This window comes from Agelaius phoeniceus, chromosome 1 (genome assembly GCF_051311805.1).
Source record: "Agelaius phoeniceus isolate bAgePho1 chromosome 1, bAgePho1.hap1, whole genome shotgun sequence".
NCBI lineage: Eukaryota > Metazoa > Chordata > Aves > Passeriformes > Icteridae > Agelaius > Agelaius phoeniceus.
In genome coordinates this window covers 64,062,731-64,086,617 of record NC_135265.1, presented here as the reverse complement: position 1 = coordinate 64,086,617, position 23,887 = coordinate 64,062,731, and the positions used below count along the sequence as shown (strand labels likewise).

Sequence of the window (23,887 nt, the reverse complement as noted above, 5' to 3'; positions counted from 1 at the left end):
TTTTTTTTTTTTTTTTTTTTAATGAGGAACGCTGTTTTTAGCATGTTTTGCTGCATAAAGAAGGCAGCGCCTGCTCTCACCCAGCCGCCTCCTCTCCGCCCTTGCCCAACAACCTTAAATCATTACGGTCCTTTTCAGTCAAAGGTTTTGACACATATTCCCCCCTCCCTTTGGATTCTGTAAATTACCAGCTAAGCAGGTGAAGAAAACATGCACCCAAAGAGGGGAAAGGCTGAAAGGCAAGTCCCACCATGCTCTTTCAAGTCCACCAGCAGCCTGTCCAGCCCCGGGGCAGCTCCTGTCTCCCACTCCTGTAGGCACAGACGAGTTACCTGAGCGGGTTCGCCTGACGGCAGGGGAGGGAACAGCCAGAGCTGCTCCCAGGGGCTCGCAGCCGACCTTTCCCTCGTTACCCTGCTCCATGGCACTTGTTATTGTTTAGAGTACCAGCACTCCGTACTCTGCCTCCAGCTGCAAACTCGAAGGAAGCCTTTGGTGGGGGAATGTTGTTGTTTGTTAGTGGTGCTGACTAAACGCTTGTGGTGGTGCTTGCTGGGCTGTCACAGCTGTTCCCTGAGCGCTCCGTGTCTCCGTAAAGGCAAGCGTGCTCGAAAAAACAGCACATCTTACACTCAGAAAACAAGGTGAAGGCCAGCGTGATCTTACTTAGCATTCTAATGACCCTGATGTCAAAATCCATTAATTCTTTGCAGATTGGGAAAACAAACAGGATGGCAGGTTTGTTGAATGAGGGACTGGCTCTGCATAATGTTATTCAGTGTCATGACTGGTGTTTGACTTTTTGAAAATTGAGATCTTGCTACAGACTGTACACTATGCTTGCTAGGCAGCTGCTAGTTAAAATTAAAAAGAAAAAAAAAACAATTCACAGTTGCACTATCACCACAATTTTTTTCCACTTTGAATCCAAAGTTCAAGACAGCAAAATCCTAGTCTAACATTGCTAACAGGAAAAAAATAGTTCTGTTTATATACTAGAGTTTTGAGGAGCACATCAACCAAAGAACTTTCATCTTCCTATGACATCATTGCACCCATTAGCTGTGTTCCTTCTAACTTTACATCAGCCCAGGGCAGGGCATGTTAATGTGCAAGGTTTGCAAAAGTACAGGTCTTTTAATAACAACAGAACTCACAATGGCATAGGTTATGTGAAATGGGTACAGAAGGACACAAGGTTGGCTTCCTTTGGTCTCTTTGGCATATACAGATCACTTACTCCAAGAGCACAATTGTCCCAGTGTTTCTGAAACAATCTGATGCATTCTGTATTCTCAGCAGTCTGAAACAATGAAGAGCCCAGCTGATGCTGGCTGATGCTAACCTGGTGTAACTACTGAATGTGTGCCATAAGAAAATGGCCACATTTATTTTCAAATTTGTTTGTACTGGTCCTGGACAAATATGTTAATGCCAATGTGTAAGTAGATTTCCTAAAATGTTTATAAAAAAATTAAAGTGACATCTAAACTTAACTTCAAGACACTGGAGATTTTGGCATTGACACCTGGCAGTGTTCCACAATCATCTGTGCCTGATAAAATAATTCTGCATAAAATCTTTTTGTACTACAGTAGTTTCCTCCAGCAGCAGTGTCATTAATGCAGTGAGAGCAACTCACTGTGGACACCAGAAGCATGAACTGTTCTGCAAAGGTACACATTTCAAAATCAATTGACACTTAAGAATCCTGCAGTCTTAGAAAGGACAAAAGCCATGGCAAGGGCAAGTGCACTGCACTTCACAATCTCTCCTTTCACTGCCTCCTCCAGCACATTGCCCTCCCAGCTGCCAGCAGCTGAGGCCTTTATATATTTAGCAATGATCCTCTCTTGTCTGTCTTCCAGGAACTTGTCCCATCTCCCCTTGACCCACAGGTTTCTGTTCTCTGGCAGGAGTTTCCTGGCTTCAGTCCCTCCCCTGAGAGGGATGGGGAAAGCAGAAGGTGAGGAATATGTATCCACAGGGGCTGCTATTCTCCTCTGAGACTCATTATTGGTAAGATGGGTTCATACCATCTAGTCATCCACTCCAATCACACTATCCTTCAGCATTTTTACCACATCCTTTGCATCTGAGCAGCACCAGCTAGAAACAGCTCCCTCTTTGAGCATGAAGCGTAATTGTACCAAACACAGGAAAACATTTTTTTTAAATCCCAAGTAAACAGTCTGTATTCTAACACACAACAGGTCTGCACCAATTAAATACAGTATGGCAGTATATAAATTACAGTTCTTTACAGTAAATAGTAAAATACGAGAGTCCGCTTACTGTACACAACAATCAAAGAAAGAACAGCAGCTTTTCAGTAAGGTCCCAGGTATCTCAATCATCCACTTGCTAAGGAACAAAGAAAAGATACAGCAGGCCATTCACTTCACTCATTTTTACCATGTTGCTTTACAAATATCCAGAACACTTGTACAGGCATCTACAGTATCTACATGTGGAACAACCTTCTTAGGAATTCATGAGCACCAGACATAAATCCCTCCATCATTCCCATTATTAAAATAAACTTTACAGATTAAAATTACTTTAGCAGGTTCTATTTCATCTTGATAATAAACCAGCAAGTAACAAGTGCAAAGTCTGCAGTCATGATCCATTTACTGCTTCTTTATTTCCCATTTCTCCCCACCCCGCACCCAAAAAAACCCAAAACCCCCTAAAAAACCCAGAATGTTGTCCTCTCACACCCTTGCAGTAATACTGTTTCTGCAGTCAAACTGCCCAGCTGGCTTTTACTAACATGTGAAATGCCAGACTCATAGCTTCAGGCATCATCAGTCATTCCCATGCCAAGTCAGCACAGTGGCAGGCCTCAAGGAAGACAATACATATGAAGCAGCTGGATATTTCAGTGTGCTTAAACACGGAAGGCTGCACGGTGCCCAGTGACTGAAAGGAACATGGCACCAAGTTACCAGTTAAAACATTTACAATAGAAAGATATAAACAGCAAATAAGTCAGTCTAAAAGAAGTTCTTTGGTAATTAAGAACAGCGGTTGGGTTTTTTTTTAAAGAATACGGATTCACATCCTGGTTTTTCCTCAATAAAATATCTTTTGTTGTTTAAAATATAGCTCCCAAGTTGTTGTGTAACAAATAGTCCAGTACCTCAGTTATCTACAACCAGCTTTAACTGCGTTTTAGTGTGCAGCCGCATCTGCCCACTGGCAGACAAACTATAGATACACATTCATATATATATAATATATATATTATTTGTAAAAAATTAGAGCATTAAGTCAAGGACTCTAGAGAATACACATTCCATATGGACAGGTTAAAATGTACAATAGCTTCAAAAATCCGTAGAGTTTTCTACACAGTGATGTGTGTAGTAAGTGCAAAAATACTGCAGTTTAGTTAATCCAAGATTTCCTGTTTTCCTGTTTCCTAGAAAAAGCAGAAGCCGCTGCATCTCCTGAATGGCAGAGGACGTCTCCTCCTGTCTTGGGAGTGGCTGATGAGCCTTGAAGCACAGAACTCTTCCGTTTCTCTGAAGTGGAAGATGCCTGAGACCGGGAAGTGCTATTCCATTTCCTTGTGGGAGCTGGTGCTTTGCTGAGGCGCCCGGGACGAACGAAAACACCATGCCGTGGTTTGCAGTGGAAGTACTCTCTGCCTTTCACAATTCCATCGTGCTTCCCTTCAATGGAAAGAAATGCACAGGATTAAATACTGGTGCTACCATTAGCACATACAATTGAGGCGCTGAAGTGTGAACAGCTTTGGTTATCTGTCAAATAGTCAAGATTGTTCCTGCTGAGTGACAGAGCCAGATGCTCGCCATACACTAGGGAGAACAAACTTGGAAGGAAGGGCTTAAAATGTGACCAAAAAGATGATTTTCTAAAATATTGCTTTGTTAACTAAAAGTTTAAAAAGCCAAGCTTGTGTTCATTTTGCAAAATAAACTGTCCTCAAAACCAATTGCTTGCAAAGCTTAAAATTTAGCTGGAGACAAACTTCTGGCGTAAGTGATGTTACCTGTTAAACTACTAAAAACATATTTTTAAATTACCTGAAGCATTTCTATAGAAGTTTCTTAACACTTGCAGAGCACTGACTTTTTCCAACCCCTCTGAAGTAACAGAAAACCTGTGCTCTGGAATTCATCTTTCCCCAGTGGAAAACAACAATACATCTCTGAAAGCCACTGACACCAAACCTATCTGTCAGTGTGCTTCACTAACAAGTGAAGCACACTGTTAATACTGTTCATGAATGTGTACGCAATGATTTAAAAATAATATGTCAACTTTAGGTTTTGCTTGTTTCTCTGACTTGTAAAACAGATGGGTACCAACAGGGAACTACCACAACATGCAAAAGCAGGGCTTTCAGACAGTTAAAAGTGGATCAGAGCATCCCTATAACCAGAAAGCTGATGATTGGATATATTAGATACCAAGCTTCAGGAAACGGGAAGTACGTCCCAGGACTGAACTGGACAGAATGATTGTACTGTGACTTTAAAAATTGATCACACTAGCTGCATAGATAACCCAGAACACATTTAGTCTTACCCAGCTGAACATTGAGTTCAACGCCAACCCAGATTCCAGCTGAAAAGTCCACTGTTCCAACATATCTCACTGTGCCCATCTTATTACTTCCAACACAGACTTGCTCGCCCACGGCCACCCAGCTGGGCAAGACGTGGGCTGGATCTGCGGAAGCACCTTCTTCACAGTCAGAACCATCCAAGTGGTCCTTCGTAATAAAATCGTCCATGGAAGTGTCGGGGTAAATCTCAGGGTCTGAGGAGTCTTTCAGCAGTCCAGAACAAAAAGGGCTTTCCCCAGCATCCACAAGCCAGCTGTCACCTGCTGCTGCTGCAGAGCTCTGCTGGCCCGGGCATGGGCTCTGCCCCTTGCCAGGGCCCCGGGGTGACTCCGAGGCACTCACTCCATTAGAGGACAGAAGGGAACACGACTGTGGAACTGTTGAATGGTCAAAGTCCTTCCCATCTTCAACACCCATGAACTCAGTAAAGGAGTGATCTTCCAGAATGTCCATTGTGTGCTCCACTGTCACCTCGCGTGCTGAAAATTCGATGGCGTTTTTCCCATCCAAGGAACTTAGGGCTGAGAGGGATCCAGCTCTGGGTAACTGCTGAGAGTCTCTGTCAGTGGCACTGAGTGACAGTGGTACTTGCTCTGTTAAGGCACTGTTTTCTTTCAGTGGTACCGCAGGTAACTTCTCTCTTGCTAACTCCTTTTCTGACTCTCGACATTCCTTGTTTAAGGAAGATCTTAAATCATGTGCAAGGGATGATCCCAAGGGATCAGTAGAGTCCAGCTCCTTGGAGTGACTGGCTAGCTGGTCTGTGCTATCACTACAGGGAACAAGCATGTCAGACAGGGTGGCATTAGAGGCACTGTGGGAAAAGTAGCCACTAGTGATGCTGCTAGTGGTGGGGCTGCGGGACACCTCTTTCTCAAGAACACGTGAGCTCATGAAGTCTGATTTAGAGGAAAACCACTCCCTGTTCTCCAGGCTGGCATTGTAAATACTGAAGTCAGCAAACTCCTCCGGTACATAAGGCCGGAAATTTTGAAAACTTTGTGGACTTAACAGTTTCTTATTTATGGCCTCCAACTCACTGTCTTCCTCCTCAGAGTCCTACAAATGAGAAGAGGAATTAGGATTAGGAACCTGTGACAGTGAGGTTTCCAAAATAAACTAACCATCCTTGATTTTTTCCTTTCTGAGCATGGAGAAATATGTACCTTTAATATTCTTTATTCTGAAGAATGGAAGACACCATTGAAAAGAGCTGCTGGGAACATATCCTATCTACACTGAGCTATTCAATTTTTAGAAAATAAATTCTAAATAGAATTATATAGAAAATATAAACCAATAAAAGGAAAGTTACATATTTTCATACACATACTTTTTTTCCCCATAATTTAGACTAATTAAACCTACTGAAGGTATTTTATAGAGTTAATTCCCTACCTAACAAGATAAACACAAATATGAATGGTAAAGGCCTTAAAGAGCTCCTGCTGCAATACAGGTTATTTAAAACTTTGGGATTATTAAAAACTTTGCACAGTGGGATTTTCTATTAACCTGATATCAGCAAGGCTAAATAATTTTGCTTACCCCTGGCTATCACAGCTGAATTTGTTCAGGATGTTTGAATATACAAGCAGAAAGATCAAATATTACAGCAAATCTTCAAGGAAGCATTTGTATGCAGACATGCACGTGTTTGGAGGGCAATAATTGACACTAATCATCCTAGCAGAATTTAGAGGTGCCTCTCTGATGTGTGGGGATGCACCATGGCCAGACCACAGATGTGGCTTTCACAGAGTCCATATGAAGCTGAGAACTTCAGTCTGTAAAGATGAATCTGAATCTGGCAACATGGTAGGGCTGCTCCCCCAAGATAAAATACTGCAGGCAGGACTCTACATGGGTGCTTCTTTAAGTACTTCCTTCATTATATACAAATATGTCTTCATTTACACATATATATGCAAGTATAAAAATAGGTGTATGTATACACACACATATATAGTAAAAATGGTTAGTTTACAGGAAATTTCTAGTACAAATAACTGTCTTTTAGGAAAAATAAAAAAGGCTGATGTCCTTTAAAGAAACTGTAGCACCCATTGTTTCTCAGTTCCTTTATCTGCATCACAGATTTCAAATTCTTATCAAGGCAGATCCTGTGTGATAACTGAAGTGCCTGGATGCTTTCAGACACCTGCTGTGATTCACCAATGTCAAAGGAAAAGCAGAACAGTTAACCGGATGACCACAGAGTACCAACACATCAGTTTAAACATCCTCTTGAAAATGTTTCCTCACTTCAAAGTAGCCAAGACTGCTCAAATAACTTTGTATAACAAAACTTCCAATGCCCAGACAGGGAACAGATTTGCTCAGTTTGCCCATGTCAGAATAATCACAGAATTGTTTGGACTGGAAGGCACCTCTTGAGGTCAATTAGCCCAATCTCCCTCTGCTCAAGCTGGGTCAGTCAGAGCAGGTTGTCCAACACAGTGTCCAATTGGGTGGGTTTTGAGATCTCTACAACCTTCCAGCACAACTCATTCCAGTGTTTGACCCCCCCCTCACAGTAGAAAAAGTGTTTTCTTGTTCCATCTTGTGGTCAGATGGAATCTCATGTGTTTGCATTTGCCTCATGTCCTGTCACTGGACACTGTTGAGAAGAGTCTGCCTTGGCCCATCGGGTGTTTTTATATAAACATTGGTAAGATGCCCCTGTGACTGGTCTCCTGAAGGCTGAACAGCTCCATATTCCAGCCTCTCCCCATTTGTCAGATGGTCCTTATCTGTAACAAGGTCTCATGTTCATTCTTACCATGTTCAAACTCATAGCAAATATAATTCAGTATTGCCCATGCAAAATGGCCTCTTAAGATGACTCAAGATTTTCAATAATATTAATTTTTTGTTAGCACAGCTATCAGTATCTCAACAGGATGTCTCTACTTGTCTAAATATATCTGACAAATCCAACCACATTTCAGATTATTATTTGATCAAGTAAAGGCTTGGTATCCTTTGCTTTCAAATTTTCATGGCACTCTTCCAGAGTATTTCATACAGAATTTGGATGAAGGCTTTCATTTGCAATTTTTTACTTCTCTGAAGAGGAGCAATAGTGTTATAAAATGTAATGTAAAACTACTGAGTATTATTTATACTGTTGAAAATCTTGCTACTTACATCTGAAATCCACAGCTCCTTTAGAAGTAAAGGAACAAATTAATACCTGCTTTATTGAGACTACAAATATCCTTCCAAGCACTAAAGCCTTATGCAAAGTATCTTTTTTGCATATTGCAGGATACCAGTTGCTCATCTCTGAGGGATGTTTTCTCAATCATTCTGCTTACTTCTTCCCTTTTACCAATTTTATTTGTGCAAAACTAAGTTTTGTTCTATGCTGAACCTTATAGTTTGGGTTTGGTTTTTTTTAAACATTAAAAACTAAGAGTTTATCAAATATACTTTATAAAGTTGAAGATTATATATGAACTCCAAACTAATAAACATTTAATTAAGAAAGTATTTCTAGTTGATAATAGCTAAATGTCCCCTTGAGATCAAAACGTATTTTTATAAGAGTTCTTTGTTTCTCCTTTGGAACTTGCAAGATTCCTCATTTGACTGAAAAAACTCCACCTTGGTGGTGTCCCTGTTCAGAATCAGACTGGATAAGAGGCTGTAACTGAGAAATGGCTCTACAGACATACAGACACTGGTGAATTATGAGGAAAGGCCAAACAAGTAACCACAGTGACAGTCATGTGCAATTTCAGGATTATCTGTTATCATAAGTACAAAAGCTCAGCTACAGAGAACCAGACTTCTTACTAGAACATGGGCTATGAGGAATGCTGTGAATAGGTGAGGAGACACCACCTTGTGACAAACAAAAAGATGCCCCTGGTGGGGACAAGACATATTTCCTTTCAGAGCTTATCTTAAGTTTTAAGTTTTCTAATTGGGAAATTCCAGAAACAAAGCAATTTCAGAGTTTTTCAAATTTATGTGGATGTGAGATGGGGGGGGGGGGGGGGGGAAGAAAGAAGGTGCCTTGTACAGCTCAGGCTATTGGTATAAATAAAGATAAAATCTTTGAAAAACTGGTCAAGAAATTTCAGCAACTTCCCTGGGATGTAACAGAATGACTATAATGAAAAGCAGATTTAAGAACTGGTAACAGAAAGATCACGGCAGCAAGAACTAATGAGACAAGATTATACATCAAGTTCTAGCAGTAAAGAAGCAAAATAAGCAAGAGCACAGAGCAGCTTCCCTACACCTGTTTTGCATCTGCATTTTCAAATCCCTAAATTACATCTCTCAAGTAAGAGAGATGAGAGTAAGAGACCTCAACAAGTTAGTTCCCATTTTACTAATTTAAAAATCAGTAATACTTATCTAGTGGTTGCACCACCGGTGCCTCAATTTTTATTGCCTGCTAGAAGGGCTTCCTCTTAGCAAACCCTCTCTTAAACATGTTAATTACTGGCAGTATTTAAATACACTTAATATGAGAACATTTAATCTGACCTTAACAAAAGTCACTGTATTCCTATATTATAGAGAACAGGCCCCTATATATATCATGCTGTTTTGATACAGCTGCAATATCAAGCATGTGTAACTACTCTCTGAAATTTCAGGTTGAATGCTCTATTTCAGGCCAACTGAATAAAAATATTTTTTGTTAACTGCCTTTTTTTCCCCCCTTCCTTTGGCAGATGTGTTTTGAATATTGGAATACTTCAGCCTAGTTAAAATATAGGACTCATTGCAGCTCTGAAAAATGGGGTAGCCTGGGAAGCCTACATCCAACAAAGGCTTCTTTCCTAAAGCAATAAAACCCCTAGAAGCATCACTTGCTAAACACAACACCCTAGGCTGTCTGGGCTACACAAAGTAGCTTTGTCAACCTCCTCCCCACTAGCAGCTGCTCCTTCTTGCCTGTCTCCCCAGGACCCTCAAGGGTCTAAAAAGCCATCAGACAGAGGACTAGATCCAAATGAAAAACTCCATGGTAGTCAAGCCATCAGCTGGGTGGATCAGTTCCCTTGATCTGACTTCCTATGCAACCAAACAAAAAGCCGTGTTGATACAAAGAAGTCAGTAGGAGTTAAGCAGCTGAGAACTGAAAGAACACATATTTCTATGCTCCTGTTGGCTACAGCAGGTTTACAGTGTTCAGTGAATTAGTTCCCTTCTAGCTGGCAAAGCCTGGTGGCAGGATGTTGCCCTTTCCTAGCTCTGAAAGCTTCTGTGTATCTGTGGAAAACAGCACAGGCAGTGCCTGGGTTAATTCAGGGCATGCATGGGGTGGGACTTTGTTTTCACTCCAGGGATTAGAACTGCCCTCAAGTTGCTATGGAAAGTTTTGTAACAATTTATTTTCTAAGGGATGTTTTTTCAACCCACTAGAAGATTTTTTTCTTCCAAATACCTTCATGCTATTTGTATCAGTGACTCAGTGCAAGTCAGCACGTCAGCTACCTTATGGAAAATTAACATGATCAAGAATAAAACAGCTGCCATCCAAACCCAGCAGCCAAGCTTCAAATAGATACAGCAGATCACTCAGGATACTTTCACCTAACAACTGACAAAACAGCATTAGAAATCCAGAACAGGTTTTTTAATGGCTTGGCTATATGGTAGGAATGAAGATAACTGCTGAATAGAAGAACCCATCACTGGAATTTTGTGGAAGAGTGTCCCATAGGACTTACAGGAAATAATTTGAAGGTTCTGAATTTTAAATCTAAAGCTCTGATTAAAGCAAGTATTTGCAGCCATGTTCCACAGCCCCAAAACCAAAACCATCATACAGCAGAAATGATACATCTTTTATTGAAGCAGCAGTGAGAAAAGGATTTAGCAAGTGAAGATTAAAACAAAAGCCCTCCACCTCAATTTCCACCTGAATTATGATGAAGACAGGCTGCAGGTTAATTAAGAGCGGCAATCTTATTTTAGTCATATTACTTCCATGTCAGGCAATGATAAGCTTTTATAGTGTACCCACACCTAAATGCATGGTTACTTACACCAAATGGGATCATTCCATTTACTCTGGGGTATAGTCACAAAATCTAGGCAACATACAAGGTATATTAGAGTGACAACAGCACGGCTCACTAACCCATCCTTTACTTGATCATTTGTGCCCTGTAAATGCTACAGCCTCCCCTCTCCCCCCACCCCACAAGACATATGACACATACACATTAAAACACAAAACAAAACAAAAACAGAACACCAAACCCCAGCAGAGTTAGTTCCAATGACAGAATGCATTTGCAAGCCAGGCAAGCAACTGTTACAACCATAACCTACAACCAGTCACAAGTGGTTATTTCCACCTCACAACTACTTTTTCCGGCTGGAGTAGCATGAGTGTCTCAAGCCCACCACCAGGCCTTGAGACAGAAAGTGGTACAAAACTTACAATCTTCTCCTCAGGCATGCTGCTGGCCCTGCTTCCTGCAGGCACAGCACAGTCAGCACAGTGCACCTGAGATGGAGGCATGCTCTGCAAAGGTTGAGACACACAACACATCACACAAACCACAGTTCTGACCACGGTGCTAACTGGGTGTCAAGTCAGAAAGGTGTGAAAATGTGATGAAGGTGAAACACCCATGCTGGCCATACAGACATCAAAATTCAAGTTAATGGGTAGGGGAACTCATGCACTCTTCCCAGAGTTTGAAGGTAGGAATAAAGGCCCAAATTATAGCCACCCCAGAACAGTTTCACAGAATTACATTTCATCTATTAAAAAAACCACACCAACATCTTACTGAAGAATAAAAATAAAAAAAAAGGTGTAAAGGTAGTAAGTTACTGCTACTTTAAAATAGAAGTATCCTGTAATGGAGAATATATACCAAGAAGTAAAAAAACCCCAAAATCCACAAACCCTGTATTCAGATAAAAAACAAAACTCCAAAAAGCAAAACTCCACCAGATATAAAGAGTGACCTGAATACTTTTACCAGAGAATTACAAAATTCTGTTGCAACAGATGCAAATGATTTGCCAAGTACACAAAATCACTCCATCTCCTATAAAAAAGCAGGTGGTTTTCAAAGATTACCTCTTGACTAAGTAGAGGTCGGCTTTCAAGTGGGGTCTTCCTTTTATGTTCCTCTTTCACTGGCATTAAGGGCTTGAAAAACTTTGGTGGCTGGGGAGAAAATGCTTTAAAAGGGCTGGCCATTAAAGCATGGGAATTCTCTGCTACAACACCTAGGTAAAAAAGCAAAAAAAAGTGTATTTCAGTTCTTCATATCCTGACTGCAAGATCATATTTCAAAACAACTGAAGGTAAAGCCATGCAATTGACAAAGTTGCTGGCTACAGAAAAATCTCAGTATTTAAGAATTTAACCACTGGCCTAGGCATGAAATAATGCACAGCTCTGTGAGATCCTCAGAGAAATCTGGAAACAGAAGGAAAGCAGAGAACAGCAGTATCTGCCCCTTCCATTCTGAGGCTCCAACATTTCTCCTTTTCATCTTGGTCATAAAAGCAGTGGGAAGTGTCCTTGAAAATAGAACTGAGAAGCTCTTTGCTTCCTGTGTCTGACCTGACCTCTGCCCACAAGACTGCAAATCTGCCCTGTAACCAAACCAGCCATCCAGAACAGGCAGCATGATCAAAAAGGAAATTATAAGCAAGGAAGCAATGAATAAACCCCCAGTCCCACTTTATTGCAGCAGTATTTCTACCTCCACTGCCTGTTCAATGTGACCTGAAGGAAACAAGGCACTTGTGACACACTGACAGGGATGCACAGACAATATCCACATATCATGTAAAGAACCTGTCTAAGGACACTTCCCACTTTAAAAAAAAGCATCTTCATCTTTAAATTCATAAAATAACAGCAGCTGCATTTTGTTTTTTTTTGTGTGTCTGTGTGCAGTGTTTTGTTTTGGGTGGGATTTTTTCTTTTTTTTTTTTTCTTCTTGATTTATATTTAGCACATTCTGCCCACCTCTTTTACCCCCTTTCCTGGATGTCTTATGCATTTCTCCTTTTCTCCCCTATTTCCAGGTTATGTTTAGTTCTTTAAGTAGAAGCTGAGTAACACATTTATTAGGAAAAGAGCACTGGGAATTTAACTTTCAGTTTAATGCAGTAAATAAGAATCCACCAGTGCTGTCATTACATGTATGAAATCTCACCACTGCCATCTTTGCTCTTGCGAGGTGACTCCCTGGGTAAAGTACCATAGCATGATACATCTTGATAACTGGAACAACAGTCAGATATATCTAGGTGACTTTCAGACCAACCCTAAAAAAATAAAAATACATAAATCTGTATTACGATGATGCAGGCAAATGTGGAAAAAATCAATAGGTAAACTCAGGTGGTTTTTTTTAAGAGTCAACCAAACCTCACAAACCAAAGGTATGTCAATTACTGACTTCAGACAATTTTCCTATCACACAGAAATGCATTGTTTTAAAGGCAATTTGCTGGTCAGAGAAGTAGTTAAAGTTTCGCTCTTTCTGTTTCTTACATATCAGTTTATATAATTCTTATATGAAGGGCTGAGAAGGACAATAAGGTTTAATGCAAAATTATATGTAAATGGGTGCAGAACTTCAAAGATACATTATGTAAATCAACTGCTTTCAATGCTATTAAAGGAAAATACTATTTCTATTTTCCTTTTTTTTCCCACCAGTTCTCAAACACATCTTGCTTCTGGTGGGGGTGGGAAATCTGGGAATGTGAGCTGTTTGTTGCTACGTTTCCCTACCTTGTCATCTTCATCGCAGGCAGAAAGATCCAGTCGACTACAGGACACCTATGGAACACCAACAGACAGAATGACAAAATGCCTACCCCTTATTTGTGAGATGTAATACCTTGAGGAAACACTATGGTCATTTAGTCCTAATAACTGTTTTGCTTTCTCTTTTCAGACCAGATTATGTGTAAAGACATCTACATTTCTGCTGTATGAGTATGTAAGAGAACACATAAAATGCAAACTAGCCCTATACCATGAAAAAAGTTAAAGGGATTTGGAGGTAAGAGTAATCTGAATCAGGGCAGTTGTCATCCTGAACTACTTCCCAAATGGATATCCTTGTAAAAGGAGAAGAGTTTCAACCAACCCTCCCTCTTTCCTGATAACTTTGTTATCTCCTAGGACAGACAATTTTGGGGATGGGATTTCACTTCATGTCCACTTCCCTGCAGGCTGGTTAGTCCCAGCACAGAGTAATCATTATCATATCTCCTTGTGCAAGCATTACATCAGCACACGACAGCAGCCCCTGCCCCATCCATGCTAATGATGAGGGTTCCTTACGTTGTGCACATTTGGAGTGCTGATGCTCCTGCGGATGTTCCTGGCTTTGGCTTTGGTGGAGAGAGCCTCTTTGACAGTGACTGCCTGTGAAAAGAGAACAAAACACTAACAGCAATGCCATGGTCTCCTCAGGAGAACTGAGCAAGCAGGATAGGGACTTTTTTTCAGTGTAGCTAACAGAAGCAATCAGGGCTTGCATTCACAAATCTTAATTTGCACACACAACCACCGAAGCTTCTGTCTGAAATTCATTCTTTGGCCTTTGCTTGTTCAGGTTCTGAGTACTACATCGTTGCCAACTTTTGTTACTACATCCACCACCCCTGGAAACTTGTACTTCACGAACTTCATCTTACATCTATCTGTCCAATGATCTCTGAAGAAAACCCAACTGAAACAAAAAAAGCCACACAGTATTTTTAAAAGATCAGTCAGTCATCTCCTCTTGAATTCTCATAATCTCCTCTGGAATTCTCATAACCCAGTGCAAAGATTGCAAGAAATGCCTTTTCCTTGCCTGTCTTAGCCGTTCAAGGCTCAGAATGTTCTCCACTTGCAGCACACCACGTGTGTATTTCTCAATGTAGGTTTCACCATCGGATGTGCCCTCGTTCTCACTCCTTGCAGCCATCAGTGCTAAGGTCTCACGATCCTCAATTTCTTCTGTAGCCTAAAGTATAAGTTACACCATTCAAGGTTTCAAAAAGGAAAGTCAATTGTTTTAGCTCACTTTTTTGACCAGTTCAATGCAGAAATTAATTTGAATTTGGCATCTTAAACTTAACCAGCGAACCTAATTACAGTAAATGATCCAGGGTTGTTCCATAGAGATGTAAATGATGCCGAAGAGATCAAGCTTAGGAGAAGTTTTGAGCATTTGCTGTAGTAAATCACTTCTAGAAAAAATGCATATATAACCTGAAATTGTGTATGTAAAGGCTCAACTAATGACAACTTCCTAGGCAAGGAAATGTAATTTCCTTCCTTAAAATATGCTGTGATTTCCCTAGAGTTTAAAATTTAAGTAGTGCAACAAAGTGACAATTACAGGGTTTCAAGACTATTTATGTTTTCATTTGTCCAGTTTGTTTACTTTTAAAATAAATTTTATAGTACATTTACAACTTGTACAAGCTTTTTTCTGTAACAAGTAATTTATATTCCTGTGAACTCAGATTCCCAGTTATTCTGTTTCCACAAACCTGAACATTCCTCTGAGTACCCTCTATATTTTCCCTGCAGACACTAATAGGCTTTCAAAAATAACTTAACTACAAAAATTCGGTTAAATACAGTAGAAGAGAAAACAAAATCCCCACAGTTTTCAACTGTTTAAAGATAAAGACAATCTCACACTGAACTTCAGTATATCCACTTTGGCAACCTGCCCCATACCAGCAAAGCAGAAGACTTACTTTCTAATCAGTATCACCCACTGCAGTAGGTCAATTCTGTTGGTTTCTGTGAATTTGCCAGAGAAATATACTGTGATTTACCTTTGGTATGTTGGATACTATTTCATAAGTCACTCCACAGGCATAATATATATTTTTCAAGGATATTCTCCTTTTCAGGCTCTGGGTAAAACTCTAGAAAGAAAGTAATTTTCAGTTACTGTTTTGAAAATTATTATTTATGACATCCTAAGAAATAAAAAGGTGCAATGAAAAATCTGATTATGAAGCCAATCAGAACCATAAATTACCATTTAATAAATTACTTTTTTTTAGCATTTATGATATTTTAAGCACTCCTTGGGACATTGTGCTCAGTACACAATGCTACTAAGTTCAATCAGCTAAAAAATGGACAGTTCAAAGAAATTCACCAGTACACACTTCAGTGCAACCTATAAAAATCTAGTTTTCATTTCTCTCTCATAAGAACTGGGGAGACCAGACTCACAAAATTAAGCAAGCAGCTAAGAAAACACATTCATTAAATCAAGAATATGAAACAAAACAAGGAATAAAAGAATATATAAACTTATTACCTGCTTGTTATAAATGTTGGCTGCAATCCTTTTGCGTAATACCAGTTCCATTGCAGCAGGGTGACTGAGCTGCACAGTGGTCTTCACTATTAAGTAAATTCTCTCATTTTGAGGAGTTACCCTATTGAGGTGCACTGAATCATGGACAGAAGAGTCCCAGGCAGCAGTGGCTGAAACCTATGCAGACAAATTATGTGGAAGAAGGAAAGGGTAATCAAAGATTCTATTATTCTAAAAACAGGTATCATTTACAATGATTTAACATGAAGTAGAACAATTCCTTAATGAGAGAAAAATCACTCTAATTGAACAAAGTGGAATCAAATCTCCTTTCATAGTAAGGAATTTATCAGAAAAATCATAAAATAGGTGTTACGATTCTGGGGAAAATAATTATGACCACAATATCTGCACTATGCAAACCTTATCCCAAAAGGAAGTTTTCACATGTCTGGAGACAGAAAGGAAAGCAGAAGAAAGACTGGATGAAGGAATACAGATCCTACTGCTACTATATTAGAAGTATATTAATTTCAATGTAAAATCTTCCATCTATGTTGGATTAGGTTAACAGCCCAGACAGAATAAACCTGCACCCATTCTGCAGAATGTTTTTCCCTTCCCTCTGTCTTCCCCCCCAACTTTGGTGTCCTCTTTATTCTGGAAACAGTCTCTTAAACAATGGCCTGAGTGGTTGCAGGACATGGAAAGTATCAGTTAAGAAATTCCAAAATGGATTCAGAACCATTAATTTCCAACAATTCCCAAACCATATATTTAAAAACCAGTAATTACTAGCAGTAATTTGTAGTAATAAGTACAATAATTTATAGCAATTTGTACTAATAACTACAAATGAAAGAATTCTTATTTAAGTATTAAGCTTTGCCTAGTGCACACAATAAAACAAGTCATTTTCTCTGAAGAGTTAAGAGCCTGCAAGAGAAATGAAGAAGGAGTGAGGAAAGCAGGAAAAGGGATTTTGAGTCAGGCAGTTGAATAATTCTTTGCCAAGAGCTAAGACTTGTCATCTCTGAATTAAGGCAAAAGAGCTAACAAGTCATATCCTCTTAAATTCTAAATAAATAGGCCGGAAAATAAAGGCAGCACTAGATACAGATGGTACTTCTAAGACAAAAAAAGGTAGTAATAATAATAATAATAATGATGAAATACATAGAAGTAGGAAATAAAACATAAAAAGAAAGCATTTACACAAGCTGCATTTGTCAAAAAGGAGGCTTGCTAACAATTTACCTCATCATCACTGTGTTTTATGATCGGCAGATAAAAGAATGGGCTCCCATGCTCCTTTGGTAGTATTGAGTTAACTCCTGATGCATGGGGACCTATAAGTTGTTCATTGGCACTGAGGTCATCAGCTAATGAAACAAATGTGCAAAGAATGAAATAGTTTTATACCAAAGGATATGAATATATAGAGGCAAAATTGTAATAAAGGCCTATCCATATTTCATAATACATTTAATCCTACTTAATCTTATTACTATGCAGCATTTGCAGATGATTTCAGCATACAAAAGAAATGGAGAATAGAAGTTCTGGCTACATTACACTTTTAGCTAAACAAACAAAAGGTGTGCAATGACACAATGAACCTGTTTAAATATCCTGTTTGATTTTTTGTCTGCTAATCTCTACTGATAGTAAAAAGAAACAAAAAAGAAAACCAAATAACCCAGAAACCACACTGAAAAAAACCATTCCTTGTGAGCACAGATGAAGGAAGAGGGTATTTCACTTTCCAAAAGTATCAGCTAAAGCAGGTTATTGACACATCGCCTATATAAATATGTGTAATAGGCTACTCCAGTGCTGGATGTGATAAGGCCTATAGATCCTCTTGTGCTTTATGTTCAGGTTTTTAATTAGACTTGCTTCCTAAACAGTCCTTAAATGTGGAGCTACCTCTAGTTTCTGGTTATTACTTACACTGTGTATCTGTGTCTTAAGAATATATATCAGTATTCTTCTTGCATTTAGAACTAAATATCTTCAAAGAGAGAAGACTTAGATTCTGTAAAAAAAGCTCATTATAACCCTAACACAGTGTTCATTAAATGAGCTGTTTAAAACTCCACAGAAATATAAGTGGAAGAAGCTCTGAAAGCATTGGGAAATTCTCTATCAGTGCTTTAATGACATGTGAATTTGTATGTCAAAACACTTACAGGAGTTCTTCATCTGCTGTTTGATTCAAACTAAGCTTGCTTTCTTACCATATTTTCTGTTGTACAGCCTATCACTGAGTACAGTGATACTGTGTTCCCTGACTTTAATCCTTATTCTAAAATAGTTGTGCTTAATTATGCCAACATACACAACCAGAAAAAACCAAAAGCACTTTAAAAGCCATATCAGACAATGTCAAAGCCAGGACTTGTTTGATTTCTTACAGCCTTCAAGTTCATTCTTCCATTTAACCATTTCTTTACCTAAACTAAGCCCCATTTCCCCCTCCACAAGTTTCTTAATCTGTTTTTACAACATACCGTTCAGATCCAGGAAGAGGACAGGTATATGTGTTTCCATTCCTGCAGGTGGAATCCTGAAACAAAACAAACTGCTGGCAACAAAGAAGGCAAATTCATACCTAAGCTTATTTGGGCAAACAGATCTCCATGCAATATTCATAAGTGTAACCAATGGCTAAAGCTGTCAATATTCTGATGGCTACTCTGAATGCCTGTGTGGCACAAACAACATTTTGTTTATCTACACACGGAGCTACATCTAGAGCTTTGCCAAAACTGAATTCACACCACACAGCATGTGGCAGTTGCTGTGAGGACCAGAGTTTTAAACATCCTGTTCTGCTCCTTACCAAGTTAACTGGTTGCAGTTATCTCACACATAAAGCTCAGCACCCTCCAAACAACTGGATATGTAACTACTGGCAGTCTTAATATCCATAAACACACTTTCAGCTATATGTTCACAGCATGCTTCAGGTGGATAAGGGGAAAAATGGCAAGAGAATTGCTACATTATTCCTCTAATACTATTAGAGACATTAGTGTACACTTGATTAGAGGAGCATTTCTTGTCCCTTCTTTCCCAAACCTAACATGTTGTATTCCTCATTTTTGCATGTCAGCTGCAAAGATCTTAGTTAAAACACAAATGTGTTTTAAACTAAGATGAACTAGTTTAATTCTAGTTCTAGAACCAGAATTGAAGAGAACTATATTACAACACTAAGTTCTCTTTAGCTCTAGTTCTAGAACTAAAGAGAAATATATTAAAAATTCAGATGAAACAGAGAACACATCCTTTGAAATCAGTTTCTTCCCTCTCTACCCTTTATCAATGACATCACCACATGTTCTACCATTCATCTTTCAATCATTTCTTTTCTGAAAGGAATCAAACTACTAGCTAATTTTCCCAATAGTATAAAATTGTAAAATACTCTATTATATTCAAAGGTGATTTTCAAACCTTGAAAGCTATTTCAAAGCTACCTCATGTAATATCTTAGCTAAGCAAATCTTTCTTACATTCAGAACAGCACCTGACCTTCTAAACTTTCTGTCAGCTGAATGTAGTTTGTAGTATCACAGGAGAACACTCCAAAACATCCTTAGAATTGTACCTTGCAGAATGCACAGTTTATGTACAAAAAGCTGGCAACTCCAGTGGCTTCTCTGAACATACCAATTTGCGGGGGCACCGGGAATTCCACTGCCTGGTGCTGGAACAAACACTGCATTCCTCTCTTCTGTCAGCCCCACCCACTGTTCCACCAGCCGAGCTTCTCGTTCTATATCATCCTCTGATTTTTCTATGGTGGAAGAGATTAGGATTACAGATGAGACACACTTTTTGTGGTATAGGGAATAAAGTACTTATGATAGAGACTTCAAGCTGCAAACCTTGTTTGTTGCTGATCTTTTGGATCTGCTCATCTAAGTATTCTCTGCGTTTTATTAATGCCTCAGACCACCTTTCTCGTACACAGTTCAAATCTTCTTCCTAACACGGAAATAGAGAAGGTCATGAGACTATGTGGGTAAAAATAAAGGGCAGTGAATTTTATGGTAATTTAACCAGAATTTATATTAAATGGCTTGCACAATGCAGAAAACTCTTTTCCCCCGAATGACATGCACACTGATTAAGTACCTCATCGCCCATGAAGGGAAGTTTATTTACTTTCAAGTTTCAGATTTCAACAGGAGAAAAGAAAATGTGACTGCCTCTGCTGCTGAACAGATTACACACCATGGGCTAATTACTCACAGAAGTGGCAATCAAACTTTTGAATAGCATATGGAAGAGGAAAACCCAGTATCATCAGTTGATCATAAGCTCTCCTGAAGATTAGACAGGTCAGTATGCCCTCAAACCTGCACAAAATTCCATTGCTAGCAGCTGCTATCAGTGCAATTAAAAGATTTCTCATGCAAACAAAACCCATCATGCAATCATGCTTTGTGGTATCACAGAAAATCCAGTTGGTTCTTCTCTGTGATATGTCAGGAAGCGCATAAACAGCCCGCAAGAAGTTAGTACCTTAAATTATATTTTTGAGATTGCTAGGAAACCTAACACATCATTTTAAGGGATGTCAGCATTCTCACCTAACTGGTTTTACTTCTGTTGGACTACCTATTAAAAAGAAGTTCTTCTATGTAGAAATCTAAAATTTATTTTACTTGGGGGGGGAGGATTTCCTCTTCTGCTCTTTGTCACCTTTTAAAATGAGTCTTCTGTTACACTGTCTAAATTGTGCCTTATCACACAGGAAAACAGGGTCAAGGCTGGGTTTTGTGCAGATAAAAGAAAATTCCTTCACTGAAGGTTCTGTATCTACCCCCATTCACATCCTCCGCTCTCACTCAAGCATTTCAGAAAACTGCACAACATAAAAGGTTATCATACTTTAGAAAACAAACAAAATATCTTATGCTGCATAATTTGCCTGGAAAAGATGCCTGCAGCTGCTGGTTCTTTTCCCTGTGATATTCATCAGAAACTGCTTTCATTCTAAATAAAAGTTTCAAAGCTTTTATTCCCATAGCAATTCATGTAGCCAGTTAGGAGAGCTGACTGCAGAGTACTAGAGAAGAGAGGACACTGTAAGAGTATAAAGTCACAAGGTAAACTGAAATAGCAGTGTTTTATAGCCCAGGTAGCCTCTAAAATGCACAGCATGTGTGTATTCAAAGCCGCTTTTGCTTGCTCATTTGAGAGTTGCTGGCCATTAGCATTAGCTGTGCCCCATGCCGCAGGATTGACAGCAAGAGCAGCAATACCTGGTAACTATCCATATCACCACCATCATCCTCCTCCTTCTGGTAGGAGAAAATACATTTTGTAAAACATAAAACCCATGCATTTCACTCAACAGAAATTAACAGAAATAACCCAAAACACGAATACCAACATTTCTGCCACAAACTTGTAAAATGTTAAAATCACAACACTCAAATAGCTAGTCTTATTAAAGGTAGAAAAAATTTTTTTTTTTATTACACTGTAGCAGGTCAGCAATGATTTGAGTATTAGTGAATATGTTTATTTAAAAAATAACATAATTAAAAACTCCACAGAATCCAGTGCCAGAAAAATGATTGAGCAAGCAGATCACTAATCTCAAGTTTTACAGTTTCATCTGTATCCAAGGTTAGAATTATTTGTGGAACTGAATGCAAACCTTCTTCAAAAGGCACCTTGCTTCCCTGGGTGGCCCATTCCACTTGTTCTTTGCCATCACTGTTAAAATCATGGTTTGTTTCCAATATGAATTTGTCCAGTATCAGCTGAAATAATTTATGCTTCTTAAGGACTTCCTTGGCTATGTGGAATAGCCCTTTCACATTCAGTGACAACTGGTTTTGATTCTTATCAAATAACAACTCGGTGCTTTTTGAGAAGCTAATAGTATCATAGTATCTCACTACATTTTCTCTAACAAATTTCTTTTTTTTTTTGCTTTTCCTCTCCTCAACTTTCACCACCTCTGTAAGGGAGGAAAACTTACAGCACTAGGAATCTAGTATTAATCACCTCTTTACACAAAGGTAAAAACAATTCCTGTATTCCTTCTGTCCTGCCATACTCGGTACTTTATCAGTCATAAATTGAGTTATAAGCAAAAAAAAGCAGGTTTAGCACCACAGGCTCACATTACTTACATTAACCTCAAGCACGTGTAAAACTGCAAATCATGTACCAGTGTGCTAAGGTCCCTTTTGGAATTGTGTTGAGCTGGGTCTAGAACAGCAGAACTACACCAAACTGAGAAATTAACTGCCTTACCTGGTAGCTGTCCAAGCCCCTTTGCAGTTTGGTTGATCTGGCAGTCACTCCACCTACAGAGACTGAAAGAATTGCTTCTACCATGAGAGGCAACGTTCCTGAATGCTGCACAGGTTTCACTGTCACCTGAACTCTGCGAGAATGACCCTAAGCAGGAAATTGAGAGGGAGAGAAAAACTAAGAATAAAATTTAAAAATTAACTTAAGCATGAATAAGATGGCAAGGAAAAGATACATACCTGCCTAAGCTGGAAAATTCCCCCTGTGTTTACATCTTTTGCCTGATGGAGTTCAACTGCAGTGTATTCACCCATCTCATTCAATTCTTGTATGGAAATCCACATTTCTATTCTTCGAGTTACTTCATTCCATCTAAAAAGATATCCCCATAAAAACTCATGGTTGCCTCAAAGCATTTGTGCACTGCAGGTTTTACAAAACTTATAACAAGTTGATGGAAGCATTCATTTGTAATTCATTTGTACCTGTCTCTCAGTGTCCTAGTTTTTGCATGAAGAGAATCAACTTCCCAAACAGAGCTGCCATTGCCAGTACATCTGTGACCCCACACCTCAATAGCAAGAGCTCCTTCTGAAATGAACTCCAAAAACTCCTCAGTGACATTCACCACATAGTCCTAGCAAGGAGAAAAACAAATCACATTCAACCATATTAAATAATCGTATTTCCTCAACTTGCTTGTAAGGACACAAACAACTAACTTCCTGCCTCATCAACCATACAGTTTGCACCACAAAGCTCCACTCTGAACATGAAAGTTGTAAAACCTCATCATCTCAGCAATTCATGCTCCTGCATACCACATTTCATCATAAAAGTGATGTCTCAGCTCCAGTGATCTCTTTTAAGCTACTGAGCTTATCAAACAAGTATATTATCAGCTTTCATTATACAAATGATAGATTTCTCCACACTTTAAATTCACATCTGAATTTAAAAGATCCCTAATCAAAAGATCTTTTCCTTTTGCTACATTTTGAAGAAATGATGAAGTGAAATATTGAGGCATTCTGAAGCACAGTTAAAAGTCATTAGTTAAATGACTTGACTCCCTCCTTCTTCTTCCCCCAGCAAAACAAGGCTCAGACCCTAAACAGTTTCTCCCAAACATATGATCCTCCTGGTAACACTGTTTCATAATAAAAATACTTACCTTACAGTGAGAGAAGGTCACTGTAAAATGAGCATCTTTGCTCTGAGGTGAAGGCACATCTGGATCTACTACTGGTGCTGCTACTGTTGACTCACATTGATCCCAAAATGTGTATTGACAAAAGACAAAATTGGAGAGATTGGGTGGCAGTCCAGTTGCTTCTTTTATTTTTACCTGAGGAGACAAAACAGATATTGTCAGGAATATGACTGTTTCCTCTTCAACTGCAAATTGAAGACCAACAGCCAAGAAGATGTTTTAAAGGATAGTAAGGATGCTCCCATTTAGGAACATCCTTAAAAATATGATTTTGTATATACAGAAATGTAGACATAAGGACCTCACCCATGTACATGTTTCATTAGGGGAAGCTGATAAGCTCAAGTGGAGAATGAAATACTTCATCACAGAAGAAATTAAATTCATACACCACCCATAGATACGACATTAGATGATCAAACTACAGGAGACAGTGACAGGGAAAAACTGTTTCCCCTTCTGTGTCTGTAAAGGATTGTCCTTGTAACACCAGTA

At 39.1% G+C, this 23,887-nt stretch overlaps 1 protein-coding gene across 3 annotated transcripts in view; it reads right to left on the bottom strand.

Moving 5' to 3' along the window:
• Positions 1-1,117: 1,117 nt before the first annotated feature.
• KIF13A (kinesin family member 13A) overlaps positions 1,118-23,887 on the bottom strand; it is a 105,994-nt gene continuing 83,224 nt past the window's right edge. The window contains exons 22-40 of one of the 3 annotated variants that reach the window (XM_077180335.1): positions 23,354-23,527; positions 22,665-22,816; positions 22,419-22,551; positions 22,180-22,326; positions 21,174-21,212; positions 19,791-19,890; positions 19,573-19,699; positions 18,408-18,463; positions 17,152-17,276; positions 15,895-16,071; positions 15,398-15,490; positions 14,419-14,571; positions 13,902-13,985; positions 13,344-13,391; positions 12,760-12,871; positions 11,667-11,818; positions 11,016-11,099; positions 4,561-5,659; positions 1,118-3,680 (exon numbers count right to left, since the gene is read on the bottom strand). In XM_077180335.1, coding sequence (XP_077036450.1) covers positions 3,394-3,680; positions 4,561-5,659; positions 11,016-11,099; positions 11,667-11,818; positions 12,760-12,871; positions 13,344-13,391; positions 13,902-13,985; positions 14,419-14,571; positions 15,398-15,490; positions 15,895-16,071; positions 17,152-17,276; positions 18,408-18,463; positions 19,573-19,699; positions 19,791-19,890; positions 21,174-21,212; positions 22,180-22,326; positions 22,419-22,551; positions 22,665-22,816; positions 23,354-23,527 — 3,342 coding nt within the window. In that variant the 3' untranslated portion in view covers positions 1,118-3,393. The remainder of the gene's footprint in view (positions 3,681-4,560; positions 5,660-11,015; positions 11,100-11,666; positions 11,819-12,759; positions 12,872-13,343; positions 13,392-13,901; positions 13,986-14,418; positions 14,572-15,397; positions 15,491-15,894; positions 16,072-17,151; positions 17,277-18,407; positions 18,464-19,572; positions 19,700-19,790; positions 19,891-21,173; positions 21,213-22,179; positions 22,327-22,418; positions 22,552-22,664; positions 22,817-23,353; positions 23,528-23,887) is intronic. The other 2 variants (XM_077180328.1, XM_077180331.1) reach the window with 2 other exon arrangements.